Genomic DNA, 23,831 nt, shown 5'->3' with positions numbered 1-23,831 from the left:
TGAAATAATTCACACTAATGTTAATGTTTTGACTTCAAGATGATTGGCGTCTCTCCCGTTCAAGATGCCATTTTTATTATGTAGAATGCTGACATCAGCTGGTCAGCTCAGGCTTAGATAAGGGTGATAATCCTAGTTCACTAAGGTAAGTGCTGGCTGGGGAGGGAGCCCACCCCGCCTCATGATGGAATGTGGCAACCTCAGCCTTGGCTCTTGCCAGGTCACGCCCCTAACACATTTCGCTCCGCCCCTTGGAGCTTAATCATGGGGTTGTCACATGTGCATTACCACAACACAAAGATATGAATGGGCCCCAAAAGGAAACAAAAGAGACCCACAAGCAAATAGTGAACGGGGGAGAAGCGTTTTAGAAAGTTTATGCTTCATACTGTAATTGAAGGAAATACTATTTTTTGAAGAGTACTTTGGCTTACTTATGTAAGGTCTTTTTTTGTTCCGTTTAGCCCAGTTTTATTGACATTATATGCTGTGCATTGCATACCTATATTTTATATCTCCTACTCTGTCCACTTCTAGGAGATCCTTGAAAACCCTTTTCTTCAGAGAAGCCAATTGCGACTCCAATAATGAGTAAACACCGGTCAAGGTGTTTGTGCTGAACGCCTTGTTCACCATCCAAACCATAGGTGCCCACCCAGCTGACCTCCAAGATCAGCAGGTACAAAAGAAATATTGATAGCCATGAATGGGTGTCAAATATTTATTGTTGTGTATCAAATATAAAGAGATAAAATCATGACAGCACTGCGAGCATAAGGAGATACCAAATAACAGCACTTACTCATAACAGCAATCTTACATCAAGCTTACAATAACACCTCTCCCACCTCTACCTAATAACTGTATTTCCCCTATCTCCATTAGTTTACCCTCCACGGGTATTACCTTATTATTACCTTTTGTATCGCTTGACCCTCCCTTTTAGATTGTAAGCTCCAACAAGCAAGGCGCTGATACCTCCTGATAAAATTGTATTATAACTGTACTGTCTGACCTTGCATTGTAAAGTGCTGCTCAAACTGTTGCCACTAAATAAATACTGAATAATAATAATTATAATAATAATAACAATATGTATGACAACATATCAATAATCAGCCTATAAATCTTATACAACCTAAGTCAAAGTTAAAGCAAATATTAAAACTTTGAGCTCAATTTATTTGTTGAAGAAATAAAGCACATTACATATACACACCTAATATGCTATCTTTTATAAATGTTGTTTCTCATTAGAAATTCTTTAGTGTTCATGTCAGGTCTAAACAAAATGATAAAACATTTTGGGAAAAACATGCAGGTGATGAGAGCCCAACTGGAGGCCAAGATGGCGAAGATCTCCATGGCCACCGTATATTTGCCCTGTGCACTGAGGGATGCTGGGATGTAGGATATCCAGACACTGAGGAAAGCTAGCATGCTGAAGGTAATAAACTGCGCCTCATTGAAGCTGTCAGGAAGTCTCCGAGCCAGGAAGGCAACAATAAAACTAATGGAGGCCAGAAGAAAGAGGTAACCCAACATGGTCCAGAAGGCAATGGGTGATCCTTCATTACATTCAATAATAATTATTCCAGGTTTAGATTGTGTGTTATATTCTGGGAAGGGAGAAGCAATACACAACCAGAGTACACACAAAACAAATTGTAAGAATGAACCCATTGCAATGACCATGTAGGACACTTTCGGGTTTGCCCACTTTCTGAGATTGCTGTCTGGCATGGTGGCTATAAAAGCAAATATCACAATCAAGGTCTTGGCCAAAATGCATGAGATGCAGAGAGCAAAAATCATTCCAAAAGCAATTTGACGCAGGAGACACCTCTCACGCTGAGGATAACCAATAAAAATTACAGGGCAGAGAAAGCACAATGAAAGGGAGACCAAAAGAAGACAGCTGATATAATAATTGTTAGCTTTAACTAAAGGGGTAGCCTTAAACTGTATAAAAAGTTTCATAATGGCAACTGAAACCAAAGAGGAAATGATGCTAATGGCAGTTAATGTTTGCCCCAGTGGATCTTCATTTGAGAGATACTCTATAGGTTTCAGAAGGCATCTGGTTTTCTGAGAATTTGGCCAATGATCCCACTGGCACTTCAAGCAGTTGATGGAGTCTAAAAGAAAATTTACAGGCAAAAACAAATATTACTTCTGTTTTTAGTATATTCCATCATTTCACCATTAGAACAGAATTCGATTTTCAGATTTTAAAGTGTGAGTTTAAAAGTTCTGAGTGCTAATAAATTAATAAAAAGCCTGCGATGGTCACAGAATCCCTAACATTCACTCTTCAGTTATTGTTATCCAGTAATCCAAGAGCCAAGCTGGTACTAAGGGCCACGGCAGAAAAAAATTGAGTTTCTGTAGTTGCCATGCTCCTTGTATCTTTGAGGATAAGGTGCTTCCTGGGATTACAGACCGAGGATCAATAAAGGTACATAAAGGGACTATGCAGTATCTGATTGTTTCAGTAATTTTAATAATTTTTTCAGCACTTGAAATTGCACTAAACTTTTGGAAATAAAAAAATATTTTGGGTATTATTAATCATACCTATCATGAGAGTCTCCTTAATGGAGTCCAAGAGCTTTCCAGGCTAAATAGATTGGTAAAGTGTGACTCTGGTAAAAATAGACTTGAAGGTTTAGGCTGCACAGTGGTGTAGTGGTTAGCACTCTCACCTAGCAATAAAAAGGGTCACTGGTTTGGATCCCAACCACAACTCTACCTGCATGGAGTTTGCATGTTCTCCCTGTGCCTGCGTGGGTTTCGTCTGGGTACTCCAGTTTCCTCCCACACTCCAAAGACATGCTTGTAGGTTAATTGGATTTTGTCCAAAATTGGCCCTAGTATATGAATGGGGACCTTGGATTGTGGGCTCCTTGAGGGTAGGGACCAATGTGAGTGTGCAATGTACAGGGATAGGGACAAATGTAGACACTCACTCAGGCTGGATAGGTGTCTTTATTCAACCTTACTAACTATGTAACTATGTAAGGTTGCACATTTACCTGTCTGGTTGGAGATCTCTCCTGGTGGACAGGGGACACAGTCATAACAACAGACAGGTTGTCCACTTATGGCAACTTTACGAAATCCTAGAGGACAGCTCTCACTGCAGACTGAAATCTATATTAATAGAATGTGATAAAAAATAATTAGTAAATGTTGCAGTTCTCGGTATGTGTTGTGTAATAAAAACTGTTTTATTTAGCACTTCATGGAATAAGAGGTATCTAAAATCCTCATTTTATCACCAGTCATAAAATTAAACCATTATTCCTTATTTCAGGCAAATAGATCTCTCAGAGCCAAATGGTCAACAACATTCAGGAACCTTGACAAGAAAATTCTCCTTGTATGTATACCATATTCTAACCCTAACCTCTACATTTCACAGCATCACAAATTGAATATTTAGTCCAGTGTTGTTGCCTTAGGTCTCCAGTTTTCTTTTGTTGTGGGTTGTCCTCTCCAAGGTTTGATGTGTTGCCTATTAAGAAATACTACCACACACCATTCTCGTAAAGGGAGATTACTTGTGTGCCTTCTTGCAGACATTATTTTATAACCTCCATTATTTTCTGATCAAACTAAAGCTTGCTGGATGTGTTTAATGTGTTGTATCTAATGAAGGCTAATGAAGAATTTCAGCAATGAGTGTGTAAATGGGGACAATATACAGTTTGGAAACAATGAAATGTTTATGTAGTGATGGGGACAGCAGTGTCACATGGCATTACTTGCTATCCGTTAGTGACAAGAGAGTGGGACATGTTTATGGGCCATACAATAGTGCAAACTATAGATCATGTTGGGACTTTAAATTCAACAGATACAGAGAAGACAGGGGAATGCTGGGGCTTGCAAATTGTTACAGAGAGAAATGACAGCAGTGAACCCTGCTAGGACTTTTACTTCTATAGCTCCAAGAGAGTGAACAGTGATGTGATTTGTAGATGGGGCAGATACCAGAGAAGACATGTGTAGCACTGACCCCCGAAGGAGCAGCTGGTTTTTCTGGGCTTACTGTTACCTTCTTCACCTCGCTTTGCGTCTAGGGGTTTCCCGTGGTAGATGGCCCAAAAGCTATAGAGACTAATGATAGATCCGCCTAAAAGGGATTTTTATTCGCAAGAAACGTAGTTAACAACAGTCTCTCAGTATAGGATCAGAGGCGTTAGGTGAAAAGTCCAGGTACTCTAAAGCCACGTACACACGGGCGGACTGTATGGCCTACTTAGTCCGTCATACAATCCGACGGACAGTCCGTCCTACTTTCGAATGAACGGACTTGACCACACACAGATGCACAAACAGTCCGTCGAAAGCTTGCGCGATGACGTGTTCAGCACATACGACGGGACTAGAAATAGGAAGTCCAATACACAGCAATACACCCTTTCGCCGTGTAAATCTTTTCTGAGCATGCGCCATTCTTAGTCCGTCGAACTAGCCTACTGATGAGCGGATTGTCCGCTGAAACCAAAGTATGACGGACAGTATTTAGAAAATTCCGAAATACTTAGTACGCCAGACTGCACGCTGAAAAAGTCAGCTGAAGCCCACACACGAGCGGACTGTCCGCTGAAATGTGTTTCGACGGACTAAGTAGGCCATACAGTCCGCCCGTGTGTACGCGGCTTTAGTGTCAAAGTCAGTAATAAAGAACTTTCTTACTTTGAGTAAAATCCAGAGAATAGCCATTCACAGCTGGATCCTCACCCTAGTTGGATAGTCCTTCTCTCACCAGGACTAGCAGCCAACAGGGTGCTTAAATCAGGACCGAGTCACTGCCACAGACTTTGTTATAAAACATGTGTAAGGAAACTTGAAAAAACTTGTAGAAGGCTCGTGTGGTACCAGTATCTTACAGCCGGTCCGGTGACACCGCATGAGATTGGATTCACTTAGGTCCTTCAGCTTTTCCAGGCTCTTGCTGAGAAGCCAATTCTTGCATGGCCTTCTCCCGAAGAGTCCTTCCCTGGATAACTACGAAGTTGCTGGGCCTCTCCAAAACCTGAGACGGCACCGGACCACCTCCAAATCCTTTCTTTAGTTTCCTCGCCTTGGGCTAGCCAGCCCTGAGATGTAAAATAGGGTGGATCCACACCCCAGGCCATCGGCGTCCTGAGGGCTGGTCAGGAGGACCAGGACCATGCAGTCAGAACATACTTCTCGACTGGAAACCCCGAAACACATGACATCCGCATCTTAAGTATCCTCTCCCAGAAAGCACAGCAAGAGTGACACTCCCACTGGGCTGGTTCCGAGAGAAAGTAACCTTAAAGCACCCAATTAGACTGTGATTCCATACCTGCCAGAAGTGACAGCGCCCCCTGTGGCTAGGCAGAACATCCTGTAGTCTAGTCAGACTGATGCTGAGGTCAAAATTTGGAGTAATTAAACCCAAACCAAACTGCAGTTTAAGTGTAACATTTAATTTTAAAAACACATAGTGTGTGCTCTTCAGGAGCCGGCGCTACACATGTTTAGATATAAGTACATAGACAAAAAGATGTCAGTGGGACAGGCAGTGCTAAAAGTACACTGGGCATGGTTTATGTAAAATGGACATGGTTGAGTCAGTGCAGATTAGTCAAAATAAGCATGGAAAAAAGGTTTTCATTAATATACCATAACCAAAATACTTCTGGAGTTAATAACTGTAAGAAAAACAAAGGAGATGCCCCCTGGGACTTTATGGGTATAGATTGGAAACAAGAAAGATGTGTAAAGAAGTATAATATAAAGTACTTGTTTGATTGAGAAAAAAAACGTCTAACACTATATGAGAATATCCCATTTACTATACATGAATGGTAATCATATATGGATAATATATAGCTGAATTCTGTAACACATGGTTGATCTCACAGTAAGAGGCCATACCCACACAGGAAAATCACAACATATTTTTAAATAGAGAACTTTGTGTAAAAAAAATGCATTTTCATTTTTTTCCACGTTTTCAAAAAACCTCTGGAAATAAATTAACCATTCAAAAGACTCATTATGCCTCATAGATTATACATTGGGGTGTTTTCTTTCCAAAATGGGGTCCTTTTGTGGCCGTTTCTATTGTCCTGGTGCCCCAGGGCCTTCAAAAGTGTATTAGGTTGTCATCAAATTAGATGTGCAATTTATGCTCCTAGAATGCCTGGAGGTGCTACTTGGATGTTGGGCCTCTGTATGTGGCCAGACTGTGTACAAGTTTCCCACATGTGGTATCACCGTACTCAGGAGGAATAGCAGAATGTATTTTGGGGTGTAATTGCAAGTATGCATGTGCTGTGTGAGAGAAACTTGTTAATATAACAATTGTGTGTAAAAATAAATAAAATAAATGACAACTTCAAAAAACATCATGCCTCTTGCTAAATACCCTGATAAGTCTACTTTCCAAAAAGGGGTAATTTGGAGGGTATTTGTACTTTCCTGGCTTGTCAATATCTCAAGAAATCAGATAGGCCATCAGTACATCAGTTGTGATCAATTTTCATTGATTTGTACCATAGCTCGTAGACTCTATAGCTTTCACACAGACTAAATAATAACAACGAATTTTGTTATTTTTACCAAAGATATGTAGCAGTATAAATGTTGGCCCAAATTTATGAAGAAAAATTAGTAATTTGCAAAATTTTAAAATAGAAACAAAAAAAAGTGTTATATTTTCAAAATGTTTGCTCTTTTTTCACTTATATTGCAAAAAATAAAAATAGAAAACACCAAAAGAAAGCTTTATTTGTGAAAAAAAAATGATAAAAATGTTGTTTGGGTACAGTGTAGCATGACTGAGTTATTGTGTGAGAGCATTGAAAGCTGAAAATTTGTCTGGGCAGGAAGGGTGTATAAGTGCCCTGTATTGAAGTGATTAAAGGGCCCCACCTGAGCTGGCAGAAACTAACATCCAGAACTGTCCAAATATTGTGGCCTACCTAGAAGCAAAACTGGGTTGCGGACAATGAGTCAAACTCTTGGGCCTAAGCCTAGACCCTCTTGTCTGAGACTCCTCAAGTGAATTAGTCTGTGCAATTATTGTTAACCATTTTGGTCACTTGGGGTTTAATCTCTCAGGCGGAGAGCTACTGTGTATGCTTTGGTACTGCAGTACACACCTAGAGGTACCTGGGTTGACTACATTGTATCAATTATTAGACCTGTGCACACTGAAATATTTTGTTTCGGAATTTTGTTTTCGTCCGAAAAATACATTTATTTAGTTACTCCCAAACTTAATTTTTATTTATTTAGTTTCGTTAAAAAATGCATTCGTCCGAAAATCCAAAATAATTAAGGTTGAATCTGTCATTGAAGGCTTATAGTGTCTGTCGAATGTTCTAAGAAGATTCAACGGAGCAGCTAAACTGTACAACACTGCAATAGTACATTTCTGGTCGAATTTTCCGCCTACAAGCTATAGTAGAATTCTAATGTTGTATGACACTAGTAATAATTATTTTTATTAATTATTATTACTAGTCAACCAACATTGGAATTCTTCTATGGCCTATGGGTGGAGCATTTGACCATAAATGTCCACTCACGGCAACTGCTTTGTCGAATCCTTTCTCTCTATGTCGAATAATCTTGGACTAATAGAGTTAGGTTAGGCACATTCAACCGTAGGTTCGATAGACACAGATTGCTATGGTCACCCTCATGTTGAATCTTCTATCTATATCGAACTGTTGTCACAACTATATGAAAATATAATGGATATGAAAATAAAGCATTTTTTAACAAAACAAAATAAATAAAAACTAATTTTGGGAGTAACTAAATAAATGTATTTTTCAGACGAAAACGAAATTCTGAAAAAAATATTTCAGTGTGCACATGTCTATCAATTATTGCACTGGTCTTTTATGTGATGTTGTTGAACTACTAATTTACTGTGTTACTGTTCAATTTGGTTTGCCAATACAAACTGTTCGTCTTCTAATAACCAGCATGTGCCATTCTTATGTGACCACTGGCAGTTCCCAATTGAGGTATTCTGGTGGTTCCAGTAAGCATGAGGCCCCAGCTAGGGCAGAGAATGAGCAGGAGACCCAATCTTACCAGCGGCTCATGCGGGTACATGTGTGTAAAAACTATATAGACAATAAATCTTATGGTAGATAGACCAGCTCTCATAAACTGTATGTATGCATCTGCATATTAATCTTTTTGTGACCTACTTTTAATCTGCTGCAATTAAGTTACAATTAAGGGCCTGGGTTTGGACAGGGAAGCAACAGACTGGTGAATTCATCCCTCTGTCACTCTGTTCTCTCCTCCAATCAGCATGTTTATTGTTTGCACATGAGAACAGCAGCCCAATGTATTGGCTCGTTGTGCTGCTTCTCTTTCTTCCAGCCTGAGCTCTGCTTTACAGGGGACAGGATCTGTATAATTGTGTGTCTGAGTTCACATTTAACGGTACCCAGTGTCCAGATGAGGGTACCCTGTATATGTTTTGGAAACTTGTCTTTTGATAGATAAAAGAGAACAAAAGGAATGGCAATTTCTAGTTATATGTTTATTCATAACTGGTGATCTTCTATTGACCACACAATGGCACTTGTGTTTATGGCAAAAATTTCTCCTGGAGGTGCTGCGGTGTCATAACTTCCAATCTTGACTTGTTGTATTTTACCTTCTGGGCTCATCTGCCAGTTCACTATGTCATATGCAGCAGGGGGGTCACCATTTTCATCAAAGTAGAGTTCCCTTCCATTACTTCGCTTATATCTCACCTTTTTCATATAGTACAGGAGCTGTTGCATGGGAGGGTAGAAAAAAAATAATACTTTTTTTTTTGTAGGCCACATTAATGTTTTCTTAATGGTTCCTGTGTCTGCATACTAGTTGTGGCCATTCTGGTAAATGTAACATGTAAATCTAATAGCTGAAACACATAAAGCTCCTAGCTGGACAATAACAGTGTCAGAAATTAGGCAGGGGGATCTCCATGTAGGAATACCCAGGACAATACAAGAGGCTACCAAAAGTGGACTGGTCACCAACAATTGACAGGATGGGCAAACTGGGACGTCTTGGGTACTACAGAAACCAGAATAAGAAAGCATTTAAGCTTAAATGTCTTACTAAGGTGTGTAGCTGGCCGTCTCACAGGACTATCAAACATATAATAGCAGAGTCATCTCCATACTGGGGTCTGCAAGACATCTTGACTGATCCTATATTTCCATCTGTCTTATACCGTATTTTCTGGTGTATAAGGTGACTGGGTGTATAAGACGACCCCTAATTCTACTGTATTTCTACAGTTTTTGCCTATACTCACTGTATAGGAAGACCCCCCTTCTGAGGCTTCATATTGCCTATATTTCCTTCTTCTTAATGGAAGTTGGAGCCATATTGCGCTGAACCAATCACAGTGAGCAGTGTATTCTATTAATGAATGCAAAGCCTCCTTGGATTGAGGCTGTAACATCATCAGCCTGTGCCTCTCTGACACTCAAAGCCAATCAGAGCAGGCTACTGTATATAGCCTGCTTGGATTGGCAGAGGATGTTACTCCAATCTGAGCAGGCTCTGTGTTCATTAATAGAATATATCGCTCACTGGGATTGGCTCAGCGGTGTATACTGTAGCCGAAGCTACATACAATATTACTGCACATCCGGAGGGCTGACATACAGCCGGCTGCATTTAATACCTGGTGTATAAGATGAGCCCCACTTTTTAGTTGTTTTTTCTAGTGTAAAAGTTTGTCTTATGCCGCGTACACACGACCGGACTTTTCGTCGGACTAGGTCCGACGGTCTTCCTGAAGGACTTTCGGAGGCGGTCCGACAAACTTTCTGAACGAAACAGACTTGGCTACACACGTCCGGACTAAGTCCGTTCAAAAGTCCGTTCGTATTGAACGCGAGGACGTAAACGGGGCGAAACAAGGAAGTTCAATAGCCAGTAGCCAATAGCTGCCCTTGCGTCTTATTTGGTCCGTAGGACTAGCACACAGATGAACGGTTTTCCAGATTTTTAGTCCGTGAGACTTGAGCCCATTGGATAGATTTGAAACATGTTTTATTTCTAGGTCCGTCAGACTTTTGGGATAAAAAAGTCCACTGGAGCCCACACACGATCGAATTGTCCGCCGGACCAAGTCTGCCAGAAAGTCCAATCGTGTGCGTGGCATTATACCCCAGAAAATACGGTAGTTACATAGTACGTGAGGTTGAAAAAAGACACAAGTCCATCAAGTCCAACCTATGTGTGTGATTATAGGTCAGTATTACATTGTATACCCCAATATGTTGCGGTCATTCTCCAAACGCAGAGACCACCTACAGCCATGCCCAAAAATCTTGGCACCCCTTCATTTCTGTTAGATAATGCACCACTTCACCTCGAAAATTGTTTGCAATTACAAATGTTAAGGCATTCTCTTGTTTATGTCTTTTGTTTGTATTGGTATGACAGAAAAGTGGAAAAAACAAAAAGCAAAATCTGACAAATTCCATGCAAAACTCCAAAAATGAACTGAACAAAATTATTGGCACCCTTAATTTAATATTTGGTAGCACATTCCTGAAATAAATCTCTTCCTGTAACCATCAATGTGTTTTGTACACCTCTCTACAGAAATTTTGGACCACTTTTCTTTCGCCAACTGCTCCAGGTCTCTCAGATTGGAAGGGTTCCTTTTCCCATCTCTCCGCAGGTGCTCTATGTTATTAGACCTGGACTGATTGCTGGTCAATTCAGTATTCTCCAGTGCTTTGTCTTAAACCACTTCTCCTGCTCCACTGCCGTACCTAGCCAACTCCAGTGTGAGGAAACCCAGAAGTAGCGTGGAGCTGCACATGCAGTCAGACCGGGCGCTAAGAGAGGAGGAGGAGCTGCCACACACCTCATACTGGCCACGGCCAGGCTGGACTCTGCGTGCCGGACTGGGCCCTGCTGCTAACGGGAACGTAATTCCTGCTATGCAAAAAGTTCAGGAATGATATTCCCATGCGTTCCCACAGGACTTGAGCCCTACTTGTAACCTTGAGATTGTCCATGTCTTCCCCATTTTTCGTTGTCAAATCTTCAGACAATTCTTTGCTGCTCTTTCTCTTTTCCATGCTCCTTGTGGCACACAGACACGCAACAGAAGGGTTAAGTCCATTTTTCACCATTTGTGAGGGTTTCTGGTGTGGTTTCTATATTGTCGAGACCTGTTAATTGATACAGGTGAGTTTAATTACAAATTAAAGGAGCATCACAAACTTTGAATGCAATTATTTTTGGCAATTTTTTGAAGGTGACAATCATTTTATCCAGTCCATTTTTGGGGTTTAGGGTGGAATGTGTCAGATTTGGCTTTTTGTTTCTCCACTTTTTTGTGTCATACCAGTACAAACAAAAGAAATAAACATGAGAACGCCTACAAATTTGTAATAGCAACAATTTTCTGGGCAAAGTGGTGCATTATCTGACAGAAATGCAGGGGTACTAAGATGTTTGGTCATGAATGTATCTTAAAACCACACACAGTCTTTAAAAGTTGGCTCCACTCAAAAGTCACCCTCAACTCAAGAGGGGCATATTCTTTTTGTAGGCATATACAAAATATTTATACATTTAGAGAAAGCTCTCAAACAGAACAATCGTTCTGATAGCCTCCAGATAACTGATAGAGGTTTAGTGGAACTAGTTGGAGAGTTCTCTCTCAGTCTGTAGATATCTTTTTTCCCCATTTTTTGTAAATTTAAATGTAAAATTAATACCTATCTGCAAGGTAAACTTTAGAGAAAATTGACAACAAATGAAAAAATAGACAGAACAATACCTGCCAAGGTTTAAAATTCCACTTATCTGCACAGCTTGCATCAGCAAATGGGCCTTTGCCCTCTTGACATTTTTGAAGATCTTCCAAAGATTTGGCCACCACATGGACCGCAGTGTAGAAATTATAGGGGGACCTTAGTGTAGAGACATCCATAAAGCTGTTTTGTATCTTGTCTAGTTTTTCAGACCCTGTGCACTCTCCTTCTGAGGTCTCCAAAGCGGATGTGAAGTTTAAGTTATGGGCAAATGTGCATTTAAAAGTGTTCTCCCAAAATATCCTAATACAGTCTACACCGATAGAAGTGAAAGGATTGATCTTGTTGAGAAACTCTTTAAAGTTTGGCAGCGATCCACTAGAAAAAGTTAGTCCAATGGTACCAGTAAGAAGGTTTGTATATTTCTCAAAAGAAACAAGGTTCATTGTTGACCATGCTTTACTGGCAATTAGTATCTTCTTGGGAGCATTTTGTCTTGACCATTCACCCAAGATAATGTTCAGATCAGCTTTGTTACAGAAGGCCACCACAACTTTGGCAGTAGACTTTTTAATCACATTTACTATATGTGGAGCATTACGATCTGGTTGGCTCATTAGAATGTTTTCACTGTACGCCACGCAAGCCCCAGCCTTAACTATATCTTGTCTGATCAGCTGGATTCCTTGTTGGCCATAGTCATCATTTGTAGCAATAAGTCCAACAAATGACCAACCAAAATGCAAGACCAATTGTGCAAGTCCTTGAGATTGGAATGAATCACTCGGCACGGTTCTGAAAAATGATGGGAATTTTCTCCGATCGCTCAGTAGAGGGCTGGTTGACCATTGGCTTATCTAAAAGCAAAAATTACTTTAAACTGATAATCACAGTAAGAAGAGAAATATTGTAACTTCTTTTTAAGACTTCCTTTTAAAGCTCAATGCTAGCTGATACATAAAATGGAGACACTTTGACAGGTTTCTTTTGCTTCCGTGTCATCCAGTACCAATGGCAACAGCACCCTTTTATTTCTTGTCCTGGGGTCACCAGAACAGGAAATATAAGAAATCTCACCAAGGAGGACACAGACATCAAATAAAATATAGCATTTCTGACTCTTATGCTCTGTACACACGGTTGGACTTTCAGATAGAAGAAGTGAGATCGGATTGTGTTGTCGGAAATTCCAATCGTGTGTGGGCTTCATCTGACTTTTTCTGTCAAAATTTCCGACACACAAAGTTTGAGATCTAGATCTTACATTTTTCCAACAACAAAATCCGATTGTTTAAATTCCCATCGTGTGTAGACAATTCCGACGCACAAAGTGCCACACATGCTCAGAATAAACTACAAGATGAAAGCTATTGGCTACTGGCCTCTTTATAGTCCCGTCGTACGTGTTGTACATCACCTCGTTCTGAATAATCCCATTTTCTGACAGCTTTGTGTGACCGTGTGTATGCAAGACAAGTTTGGGCCAAAATCCACCAGAAAAAAACTGATGGATTTTGTCATCGAAATGTCCAACCGTGTGTACAGGGCATTATGCTGCATACACACGATTGGATTTTCCTACAACAAATGTTGGATGTGAGCTTGTAGGAAATTCCAACCGTGTGTATGCTCCATTGGTCATTTGCTGTCGGAGTTTCCAACAACTGTTTGAGAGCAGGTTCTCAAATTTTCCGACAAGAAGACTTGTTGTCGGAAATTCCGAGCGTGTGTACACAATTCCAACACACAAAAGTCCACACACAGGGGCGTCGGGAGGGGGTGGCTGGGGGGGCTGAAGCCCGAATGTGTCCCCCTATAGCCCCGAGTGTCAGCTCTGCAGGGTAGGCAAGAGCGCCGGGACCAATCTGATCCCGAGCGCTGCCAAGCATGGCCAAGTGCAGCCGAGTGCCAGAGCAGTTACCGCCTTCTGGAGCCTGCACATCTATGATGGACGTCCCACTGGTCCAATGCCGGGACCATGGGACTTGTGACGTCCATCATAGGCGCTGTTGGCTCCAGAAGGCTGGAATTACAAAGAGGCTGCCGCGCCACATCCCCGCTTGGCGCTCGGGTGAGCCACTCTCCTCTCCTCCTCGGCTCCTCTGAGGACTGGCTGCTGTGACACCACAGCTCAGACAGGTCAGTGTATGTTAATGTCAGTGTAGGTTAATGTCAGTTGTAGGTAGGAGCCGCTCCTGTCTCTCCAGTGTGAAAGCACTCGGGCTTTCACACTGGAGTGGTGGGCTTTGAGGACATTAAAAAACGTTCTCCTGCCCATTGAAATCAATGGGACAGCTCGGCTATACCTCCTGCATAGCACTGCTGCAGCAGCGCTTTGCTGTGATTTTAACCCTTTCTCGGCCACTAGCAGGGGGTAAAAGCGTCCCGCTAGTGGCCAAATAGCGCCGCAAAATTGACCTGAAAATCCCAGCTAAAAATAGCAGTGCTTTACCGCTGGTGCACCCACTGCCCCAGTGTGAAAGGGGCCTTAGGGATTGCTAGGGAACTGTGACAAGAAAGAGGGTGCAATAAAGAAGGTGCAACATCCTCTATGTACATGCAATGTTAGATGGGCAAGGCAAAGAATAGCAAGAATTGCTTTAATGTACTCTATAAACAATATTACAATAAAAATAAAACTTTTTTTGGCAGGAGAATTTACAAACATTTTATTAAAATGCAATACTGAAAAAGCATTTGTGATTGAGTGAGCCATTTTGGCACCAAGAGTGCCTTACAGTATGAAACAACTTAAAAAGGACTGGTTCAGTGAATTGATATAGTGGGCCAAAGACCCCAGACAATGAGCACATTCTATTTCCCCCTGGTTTAGCTGGATTATCTCTGGCATTCCCTTTGTGACCTTCTGGTTCCCATCTGGCCTATAGTAGAATGTCAGCTGAGCGGGAGTACCACCATTCTAGGTGAATGTCATATACATCCAGTAAAGAGGTCAAGTATGGATTTAAGCTCAACAAGCTCTGTGAAAGAGCCACAGGATATGTGAATGTCTTCCGCATGAACAAAGGCAAAGATTCCCAGCTCCAGCCTCCTGATTGCCCAACCTACATCGGCACAAGTGGAAACATTGTCTGGGATCTGGCTTTTCCACTTTTCCAAAAGGGGTATCACATCTACCTAGATCATTGTTACACAAGTCTACCACTTTTCTGTCACATGTATCGTCAGAAAATATTGGCCTATGGTACCTCCGGAAGACACAGAAAGGGTTTCCCACAAATTCTATTGACTGCAAGGCTTCGAAGGGGAGAATCAGTGAGTCTGGGGAAAGAGGTATTTGCCATGAAGTGGAGGGATAAGAGAGATGTGTACTGTATATCCTGTCCACCACCTACAATGACACCTCAGTGGAACTTCATGGAAGAGCCTGAGTGTATCCATGATTATAATTCATAATCGGTTCATGAGGAGGGTGGATTTAAATGATTAGCTACAGCCCTGTTTATCCACATGAAAGTTCCTCTACTGGTATAAAAAAGTTGCACTTTCCCTTTTCCATTGGGACATTTATAATGCATACACTATGTCGTCAAAAGTGTTGGTATGCCTGCCTTTACACGCACATCAACTTTAATTGCATCCCAGTCTTAGTCTGTAGGGTTCAATATTGAATTGGCCCACTTGTGCATTTGTGAGATCAGGCACCTATGTTGGAAGAGAAGGCCTGGCTTGTAGTCTCCACTCTAATGCATTCCAAAGGCATTCTATCGGGTTGAGGTCATGACTCTGCACAGGCCAGTAAAGTTCCTCCACCCCAAACTCGCTTGTCCATGTCTTTATGGACCTTGCTTTGTGCACTGGTTCAAATCATTTGGTGGAGGGGGGTTTATGGTGTGGGGTTGTTTTTCAGGGGTTGGGCTTGGCCCCTTAGTTCCAGTGAAGGGAACTCTTAAGGTGTCAGAATACCAAGACATTTTGGAAAATGTAATGCTCCCAAATTTGTGGGAACAGTTTGGGGATGGCCCCTTCCTGTTCCAACATGACTGCACACCAGTGCACAAAGCAAGGTCCATAAAGACATGGATGAGTGAGTTTGAGGTGAAGGAACATGACAGGCCTGACCTCAACCCAATAGAACACCTTTGGGATAAATTGTGAGACTGTGAGCCAGGCCTTATCATCCAACATCAGTGCCTGACCTCACAAATGCACTTCTGTAAGAATGGTAAAACATTCCCATAGACACACTCCTAAACCTTGTGGACAGGTTTCCCAGAAGAGTTGAAGATGTTACAGCTGCAAAGGGTGGGCCAACTCAATATTGAACCCCACGGACTAAGACTGGAATGCCATTAAAGTTCATGTGCGTGTAAAGGCAAGCGTCCCAATACTTAGGACAATCTAGTGTATGTCACTTATCAAAAGTCCATGCAAAGACTCACTACCTTTCTCAAATTAATAGAAGAAATGGGCACTGCTCTGATCTACCAGCAAGGATCTCCACCAGAAAGCTTTTCGTTCTGATTCTGTGGGCAGACTTCATGAGTGCCAATTTCCTGAAAATATTTCACATGTAGAAAGAGGCCGAAGACACCAAAATAGATGTCGGATTTGCAGCAGAGGGGGGAATTAGGAGAGACGCCAGTTTAACCGTCCCCAAAGTCCCTCCCAACCGGTCTTAAGCCAGCACCCTGTGGGTCTGTGGAGACAGCTGTTTTGGGAGAAGTCATTACCTTAGAGCGGTAATTCTTTGTCTTTGCAACCGTGCTTATGCATCAGAGACTGCTTCCAACCTTCCCATGCGTCACTAATGCCTCGTTTCCACTGAGCGGAACGGTTTGGGTCGGTACAGTTTGAAAGGGTTAGAATGGTCCGGGCCTATTCAGGTGAGCGTTTCCAGTGCAAGTCGGACTGCCAGGGGCCATACAGGGTTTAGAAAATATGCCTTTGCTGTGAGCATTGATGTTTTTTTCTGTCCGCCAATCAGTGGAATGTATTGTGTGATGCCAGTAGCTCCACCCTAACCATACCGTACCATTTTCTATGGCCCCACATCTCAAGCAGGACCATGAATGGTGCGGTATGGTTCAGTTGTATGGGCCGCTTTCATAATGGAAACACTCAAAATAGAGTACCGTACCGAACCAACCCGAACCGATCCGCTCAGTGGAAACGAGGCATAAGATATTATTGAAGGTACAGTGCCCACATTTATAACAGCTTGTCATTTCCTTGTTTCTAATGTCTTTGCAGGTCATTTGCCTGCTGCCTTGACTGACCATGCCTCTGCCTTCTACTTTAACTGACCCTGGCCTGCTTATTGACAATGCCTCTGCCTGCCGCCTGGATTGTTTATCAACCATGTTTATGCCTTCCACCTTAACTGACCCTGACCTGTTTATTGATGATGCCTCTGCCTGCTGTCTGGATTGTTTATCAACCATATTTCTGACTTCCACCTGAATTAACCTCGGCCTGTTAGTATACCATGTTTTTTGCCTGGCACTTGGACTGTTTTTTTGCCCTGCTATTGTAGTAGTGGAATTCAAGATATATGTGAGGGGTTTCAGAGTAGTGTTCCGAGTAGAGAAACATTTTTTTTTGTTTTTTTTCCAGGTTTTTTAATTCCTGGATCAGGGTCTGGAGTCTGGACACTTTGAACCTTATAACAAGTGCAATAATGCTAGCCCTGGACCTCCTCTGTAACTCTAAACCGGTAACCTGTAAACAGTAAAGTGTCACCTATGGAGATTTTTAAGTACCATAGCTTGGCGCAATTCCAATTTTTCAATTGCATTTGAAAAATTGCTGTGCAAATACCATGTGACACAGCAAATTGCAACAACTGCCATTTTATCCTCTATGGTCTCTGCTAATATATATATATATATATATATATATATATATATATATATATATATATATATATATATATATATATATATATATATATATATATATATATATATATATATATATATATATACATACATATATAATGTGTGGGGGCTCTGAACAATTTAAAAAAAATATATGATTTTTACTTGTAGGAGAGAAATGCCAGAATTGGCCCAGTAGGGAAGTGGTTAAAGGTTGGATCCGTTTGGATCAAGTAACTGGTTCACTAATACCCTGGACTTTACTTCATTGAAATATTAATGTGTGACCGGCCCACCAATTGGATTTCACCATCATTGTATACCAAAAACACCCATTAATGGACAGTAACCTTTAAACATACAGATGTCAAGAACATGAGCTTAGTAGGTCTGATCAACATTTAAAATGCCTTAATTTGAGTAATGACTACAAGCAGGAAAAGGATTCCATAAATACAAATTGTATAGGGCAGCCATGTAAGTGAATGGGTGTCTTTGCATATGAAATGCCGCGTACACACAATCGAATTGTCCGGCGTACTTAGTCTGGCAAACAACCCGGCGGATTGTCCGGCGGACTTTCTACCGAATGGACTTGGCCACACACGGACACACGGAAAGTCTGGGGATTGCTAGCGCGATGACGTACAGCACGTATGACGGGACTAGAAAAAGGAAGTTCAATATCCAGTAGCCAATAGCTTCCTTTTTGTACTTGCTTCTGAGCATGCGTCATTCTTAGTGCGCCGGACTAGCATACTCACGAACGTATTGTCCGCTGAAACCCAAGACCGGCAGAAAGATTGGGCTACAAAACTACTTTCTAAGTCCGCCGGACCTTACACTGAAAAAGTCCGCTGAGGCCCACACACAATCGGATTGTCCGGTGAAATGCGGTCCGGCGGACTAAGTCACCGTACAATTTGATCGTGTGTACGCGGCATAAGACAAAAAGACCCGTGACCTACTGTAACTCACTTCACCAACGTACCCCTGTCATTCTTTCCTGCATTGCAGCTGGCAACAATAACTGGTGCTTCTTGGTATGGGAGAACATATGACCTCCTTCTATCATAGTGTTTGGGTCTTGCAGCTGATTACTAGGCCTGTGTAGTATTCCTCAATTTATTGAATAAAAAGATGTTGCCGCAGTCTGTTTTCCCTCTGGATAACTTGACCCTCACTTCATCTCTAGGCAGAAAGCAAGGGCAAACTTCCCAGTGGGGACATAGAAATGAAACCCCCGACATAGGCTACATCTCTCGTCCTCTCTCCAAAATTAAAAAAAAGTTTAGTCTGGAGCTAAGCTTTAAAATGAACCATCTGATAAGTTAAACCATTACCTGTGGAAATCTGCCAAGCCCCAGAATATGAGCTATTGTCATTGACTGCGTTGATGATGAGGGACCAAGAACAGCTGTGAGAGGAGAATTTGGAAGACATCGATAGTTGGGAACAGCAGTATCAAGTCCTGTAATTATTTGTAGCGTTGCCTTCACATTCTGCTGAAGAACGTCACACGAATCATAGGCTTGGAGGCCGAGGGTTACATTCTGTAAGATGTTGGAGTTATTGTTGATCTCCTCGATGGCGAACATTATAGCCTGGAGTGCCTGAAACTTTTCCAACATGAACCTTTATGACCAAAAAACGAAAACTATTAAAATGGAACAATGCATTAAACAACTTCAGCAACAGACTTATGATTGCTAAACTAAATACATAAGCTATTAGACACACAGCACACACCTGGCCCCAAGCAACACCCCATGCAGTGCCACTGCTCAGACCTTCAAGCTATGAAAGTTTTTTATTTTCCATTTTTTTGTTTTTTAAATGTTTTTTTTTCCCTGTATCACCTCTGGGATCCTATCTCTCCGCCTAGCCTGGACTGGAAACTGCCCCCTACCTGGTGCAAAATGTGAATTTGTTAATGCAATGCTGGGAAACAAAGGTCTTCTGCTTTCTTAAAAAAACAGCTTCAGATTTGGTTCCCTTCATCTTCTTCCCCCTTTCTCAACAAGGATCCAGTTATCTGGGATGTTCTTGCTGGGAATTTGCTGAGCTGTTGGGAGCTTGGGTGGGATTTGCACTGTAGGGTCTAACCCAGTAAAGATGTTGCATCAATCCACAATGGAAGATAGCAAGCTTGTTAAGCCTATCTAATCTATATTACTTTAGGTCAGTGATGGCAAACCTTGGCACATCAGATGTTTTGGAACTACATTTCCCATGATGCTCAACTACACTGAAGAGGTTCCAAAACATCTGGGGTGCCAAGGTTTGCCATCACTGCTTTAGGTCAAATGTAACAGGTAAGTGTAGGTCCTATGGAGTTTGATGCCATGTGGGTGTACTCCCAGTTTGATGAAGTTTCTGCATGGATACCAGTGACTGGGAACATTACGTGTACTGAAAATTGTGTGGACACTAATACGTACGTATGCTCACTGACACAGATGGATTTGGACTTTTATTGGAATTTCTGTGATTCTTAATCATGTGTTTTGAGGTTTTTTTGGCACTGTTGTTAAATTCACTATATATTTTGGCATTTTTCACTTTACCTTGTAGGACATTAGGTTGGGTGTATTATTATTTAGCATTGCACTGCGCACAAGTTATTTTTCTTGCATGTTGGGTAGAGCATGAAATGATCACTGCATATTATTATTTCAGAATTGCGATTGTTAACTGCTTCCCACCCAGCCTATAGCAGATTGATGGACGGCTTTACTGTTCTAAACGGATGTCATATGATGTCCTTCAGAACAGGCTGCTCGCGCATGCCTCTGGGGGTGCACGGCGTGGCAAACTGTGGTGCGGTTTGTCCCTCCGATCACGGTAAAGAGCCTATGATGTAGATGTGGTTGAGTATTGCAGAGTATGAATGAGTATTGCAGAGTATGAATGAGTATTGGCAGAGTATTGGCAGAGTATGTACAGAGTATTGGCAGAGTATTGGCAGAGTATTGGCAGAGTATTGGCACATTATGCATGTGGCTGGAATGAGCACTGAGCAGCGCTGTGGGCACTACACATCCAGCCCACAGTGCTGCTGCAAACGATCTCTCCCCTCTCCCCTCACACCATACCGATTGGTACAGAGAAGGCAAAGAGGAACAAGACGTGACGCCGGTTTGTTGTTGCAATTGCTCTGTCATTTGACAGAGCGATCACGTGGTAAACAGCCAATATCAGCGGGCATTTACCGTGATCCATGATGCGCGGGGTCTTCCAGACCCAGCGGTTATGGATATTTCCGGGTGCACGCCCCTATGGGAGCACGGAAGCAAGATTCTGGGATGACGTCTTTCGGCTATGGCCCGGTTGGCATGTGGTCAAAAGTGGTTGAAATCTGAGCAAAGCACATATATCTGTAGTATCTACTTATGTCTCTCCAAAGCTCTAAAGCCCCATACACATATCAGGTTTGCTGCTGATTTTTTCCTTCGGATTTAGCAAAACCATATAATATGAGGTCAAACCTCAGGAGTTTCAATTTGTATGCAATCAGGCAATCCCTTGCGCTACATGGTTTTGGTAAACCTGAAGACAAAAATCTCATAGTGTTTATGGGGCTTAAGTCAGTTTTCCTGACACATGAGATACAATTTGTGTCGGGGAGGGAGCTCAGCACACGGCTTGTCCATTCACAACACAGTACTTCTGCTGTATGGAGGAGGGTGTTTCCCTTTCCTCCAATCAGCTCTCACACACCATAACTGCAGCCTCCCTGCCCCCTCCTCTGTGCTTTTGACAGATGAAGAAAGATTTTAACATGATTCTGCCCTTTTGAAGGGGAGTACGGAAGAGAGGGCTGCAAATAAACAAGTAAAGCATATGTAGGAGGATTTGTTTAATCTCTGTGTATCATCTGAGGCTGTTCACTTCACTTGGTGTATGTGAGGGTTTACAACCACTTTAAGTCGCAACAGGACAGTAGTAGTAATTTAAAGTTTACCAGAAGGAAACACTGGTGGGAAGCAGGAGATCTACACTTTGAGAAGTCTTGGATTATGCACAAATCTAAGGGTTCAAGCTCTTCAAGGGAATGGAACTTGGCAGTGCAGGCAGCAGAGAAGATATGTTTTTATTCCTTTTTTTTTGTAGGGATAGTTTATTTTGGGAAATTTAATTTAACCACTTGCTGACTATCCGCCGCAGTTGTACTTCGGCAGAATGGCACAGCTGGGCAAAACAACGTTATGTAACTGCCCCCCGAGCCGATGCGAGTGTCCGGTGGTCGCGATTACCACCGGGTTCCCGCGATCGCTCGGGGCACAAGCAGAACCGGGATCTGTGTGTGTAAACACAAACTAGGGAACACATTAACCCATTGATCGCCCCCTGGTGTTAATCCCTTCCCTGCCAGAGACATTTAACATTTAACATTTGACAGTAATCAATGCATTTTCTATAGCACTGATCGCTGTATTAATGCCAATGGTCCCAAAAATGTGTACAAAAATTGTTCGATGTGTCCGTCACAATGGTCCCAATAAAAATCATAGATCATCGCTATTACTAGTAAAAAAAAAAATGACTAATAAAAATGCCATAAAATTATCCCCTAGTTTCTAGACACTATAAATTTTGTGCAAACCAATCAATATATGCTTATTGTGATTTTTTTTTTTTACCAAAAATATGTCGACTGATACATATGGGCCTAAACTGAGGAAAAAAATATATTTTTAATATTTTTGGAGGATATTTACTACAGCAAAAGTAAAAAATAATGTGTTTTTTTCGAAATTGTTGCTCTTTTTTGTATATAGCGCAAAAAATAAAAACCGCGACCAAAAGAAAGCTCTATTTGTGGGGAAAAAGGACATCAATTTTGTTTGGGTGCAACGTCGCACGACCGCGCAAATGTCAGTTAAAGCAACGCAGTGCCGAGTAATAGGTACAGGGGTTAGTAAGGTTGAATAACGACACCAGTCCATCCAGTTTGTGAGTGTCTACAATTGTCCCTTTCCCTGCACATTGCATCTCATCAAGATGCTCCTCCATTATATATTTAAGGTACCCATATATCACTGTCAATTTATGCAGTGCACCACACACATTGGTCCCCATACCCAAGGAGCCCATAATCCAAGGTCCCCAACTCACATTCATATACTAGGGCCAACTTTGGACAGAAGCCAATTGACATACCAGCACGTCTTTGGAGTGTGGGAGGAAACACATGCAGGCACAGAGAGAATATGCAAATGCGAGGAAGGTAGTGTCATGGTTAGGATTTGAACCAGCAACCTTTTTTACTGCTTGGTGAGAGTGCTACCCACTACACCACTGTGCTGCCCGAAAAGTGCTCTGGTCAGGAAGGGGGTAAAATCTTCCGGAGCTGAAGCGGGTAATGAGCAGATTGTTTCAAACACTGCAAATTTGCTTAAGCTGGAAATGTTACCCTTAAACTGAGTTCTGTGTAGTCACCTGCAGAATGAGCACATACAGCTCTATAGAGGGTCAGTGGAAGCTCAATAGGAGTGCACTTTCTCAAGCCTTTGTAGCCTTCTCTCTGTCTGCTTCTTCCTTCACCAATCCAAATGAAATGTCTAAGGAAAGCTTTGAATATGATTGTCGACTATGAGAACATTCTATTTGTAAAAGGTAGCATGCAGGGTGTTCCAACATTCCCAGCAAGTGTGTTCCAGGATCATCAGGTTACCCCAAAAAGCAGTAGGGCGGTCTGGTGTAGTACAGAAAGGTTTGCAAAGGCAAGGGTTAGGCTCCCTTTAGAATTTGCATCCGAAGGATACTGTCTTAAATTATATGAGAACTATAAATATATTATTTTACTTACGTTGTACAGGTGGTCTCTGGAGGCCGTTTTTTGAAGGAGACTTCATAGTAAACTTTGTCCACATGTAACGTGAATAAAAGTCCTATTATGACATCTCCTGGTAGGATCTCCCCCTTGAGATTTGGTGTTAACAGGTGGCAACTCAAGTCAGCTGAGTCATTGGAGTGAAAAGCCAGAATAAAATAATGCAGGACAAGGATCCAGATGGCTTTATATAAACTCTCCATCTTGCTTTTAACAACTCAGCATTTAGGCGTGAGTACACCAGTGCCGTAATTTATTGTATATCTCCTTCAACTATTTTTTCTGAAACTTATCAAGAAACAGTAGAATTTTTTTTTTTAATGCAGCCAATGATTAGGCAATACAATGTGCAAACGTTTTCTGCAT

The 23,831-nt window shown here is 41.8% G+C and overlaps 1 protein-coding gene across 1 annotated transcript; it reads right to left on the bottom strand.

Annotated features, from left to right (window-relative positions):
* Positions 1-1,191: 1,191 nt before the first annotated feature.
* On the bottom strand, positions 1,192-23,668 carry LOC143962329 (extracellular calcium-sensing receptor-like). Its single transcript, XM_077471629.1, has 6 exons — positions 23,442-23,668; positions 18,973-19,264; positions 11,816-12,646; positions 8,586-8,789; positions 3,036-3,153; positions 1,192-2,138 (listed from the first exon to the last, which is right to left on the bottom strand). The coding sequence occupies exons 1-6, from the start codon at positions 23,666-23,668 to the stop codon at positions 1,228-1,230; spliced, it is 2,583 nt and encodes an 860-aa protein (XP_077327755.1). The 3' UTR covers positions 1,192-1,227.
* Positions 23,669-23,831: the final 163 nt, after the last annotated feature.

The sequence above is a fragment of the Lithobates pipiens genome, unplaced genomic scaffold (assembly GCF_037356315.1).
Source record: "Lithobates pipiens isolate NorthernLeopardFrog02 unplaced genomic scaffold, aLitPip1_a1.2 Scaffold_8, whole genome shotgun sequence".
NCBI lineage: Eukaryota > Metazoa > Chordata > Amphibia > Anura > Ranidae > Lithobates > Lithobates pipiens.
This window is presented reverse-complemented; position numbering and strand designations above follow the sequence as displayed.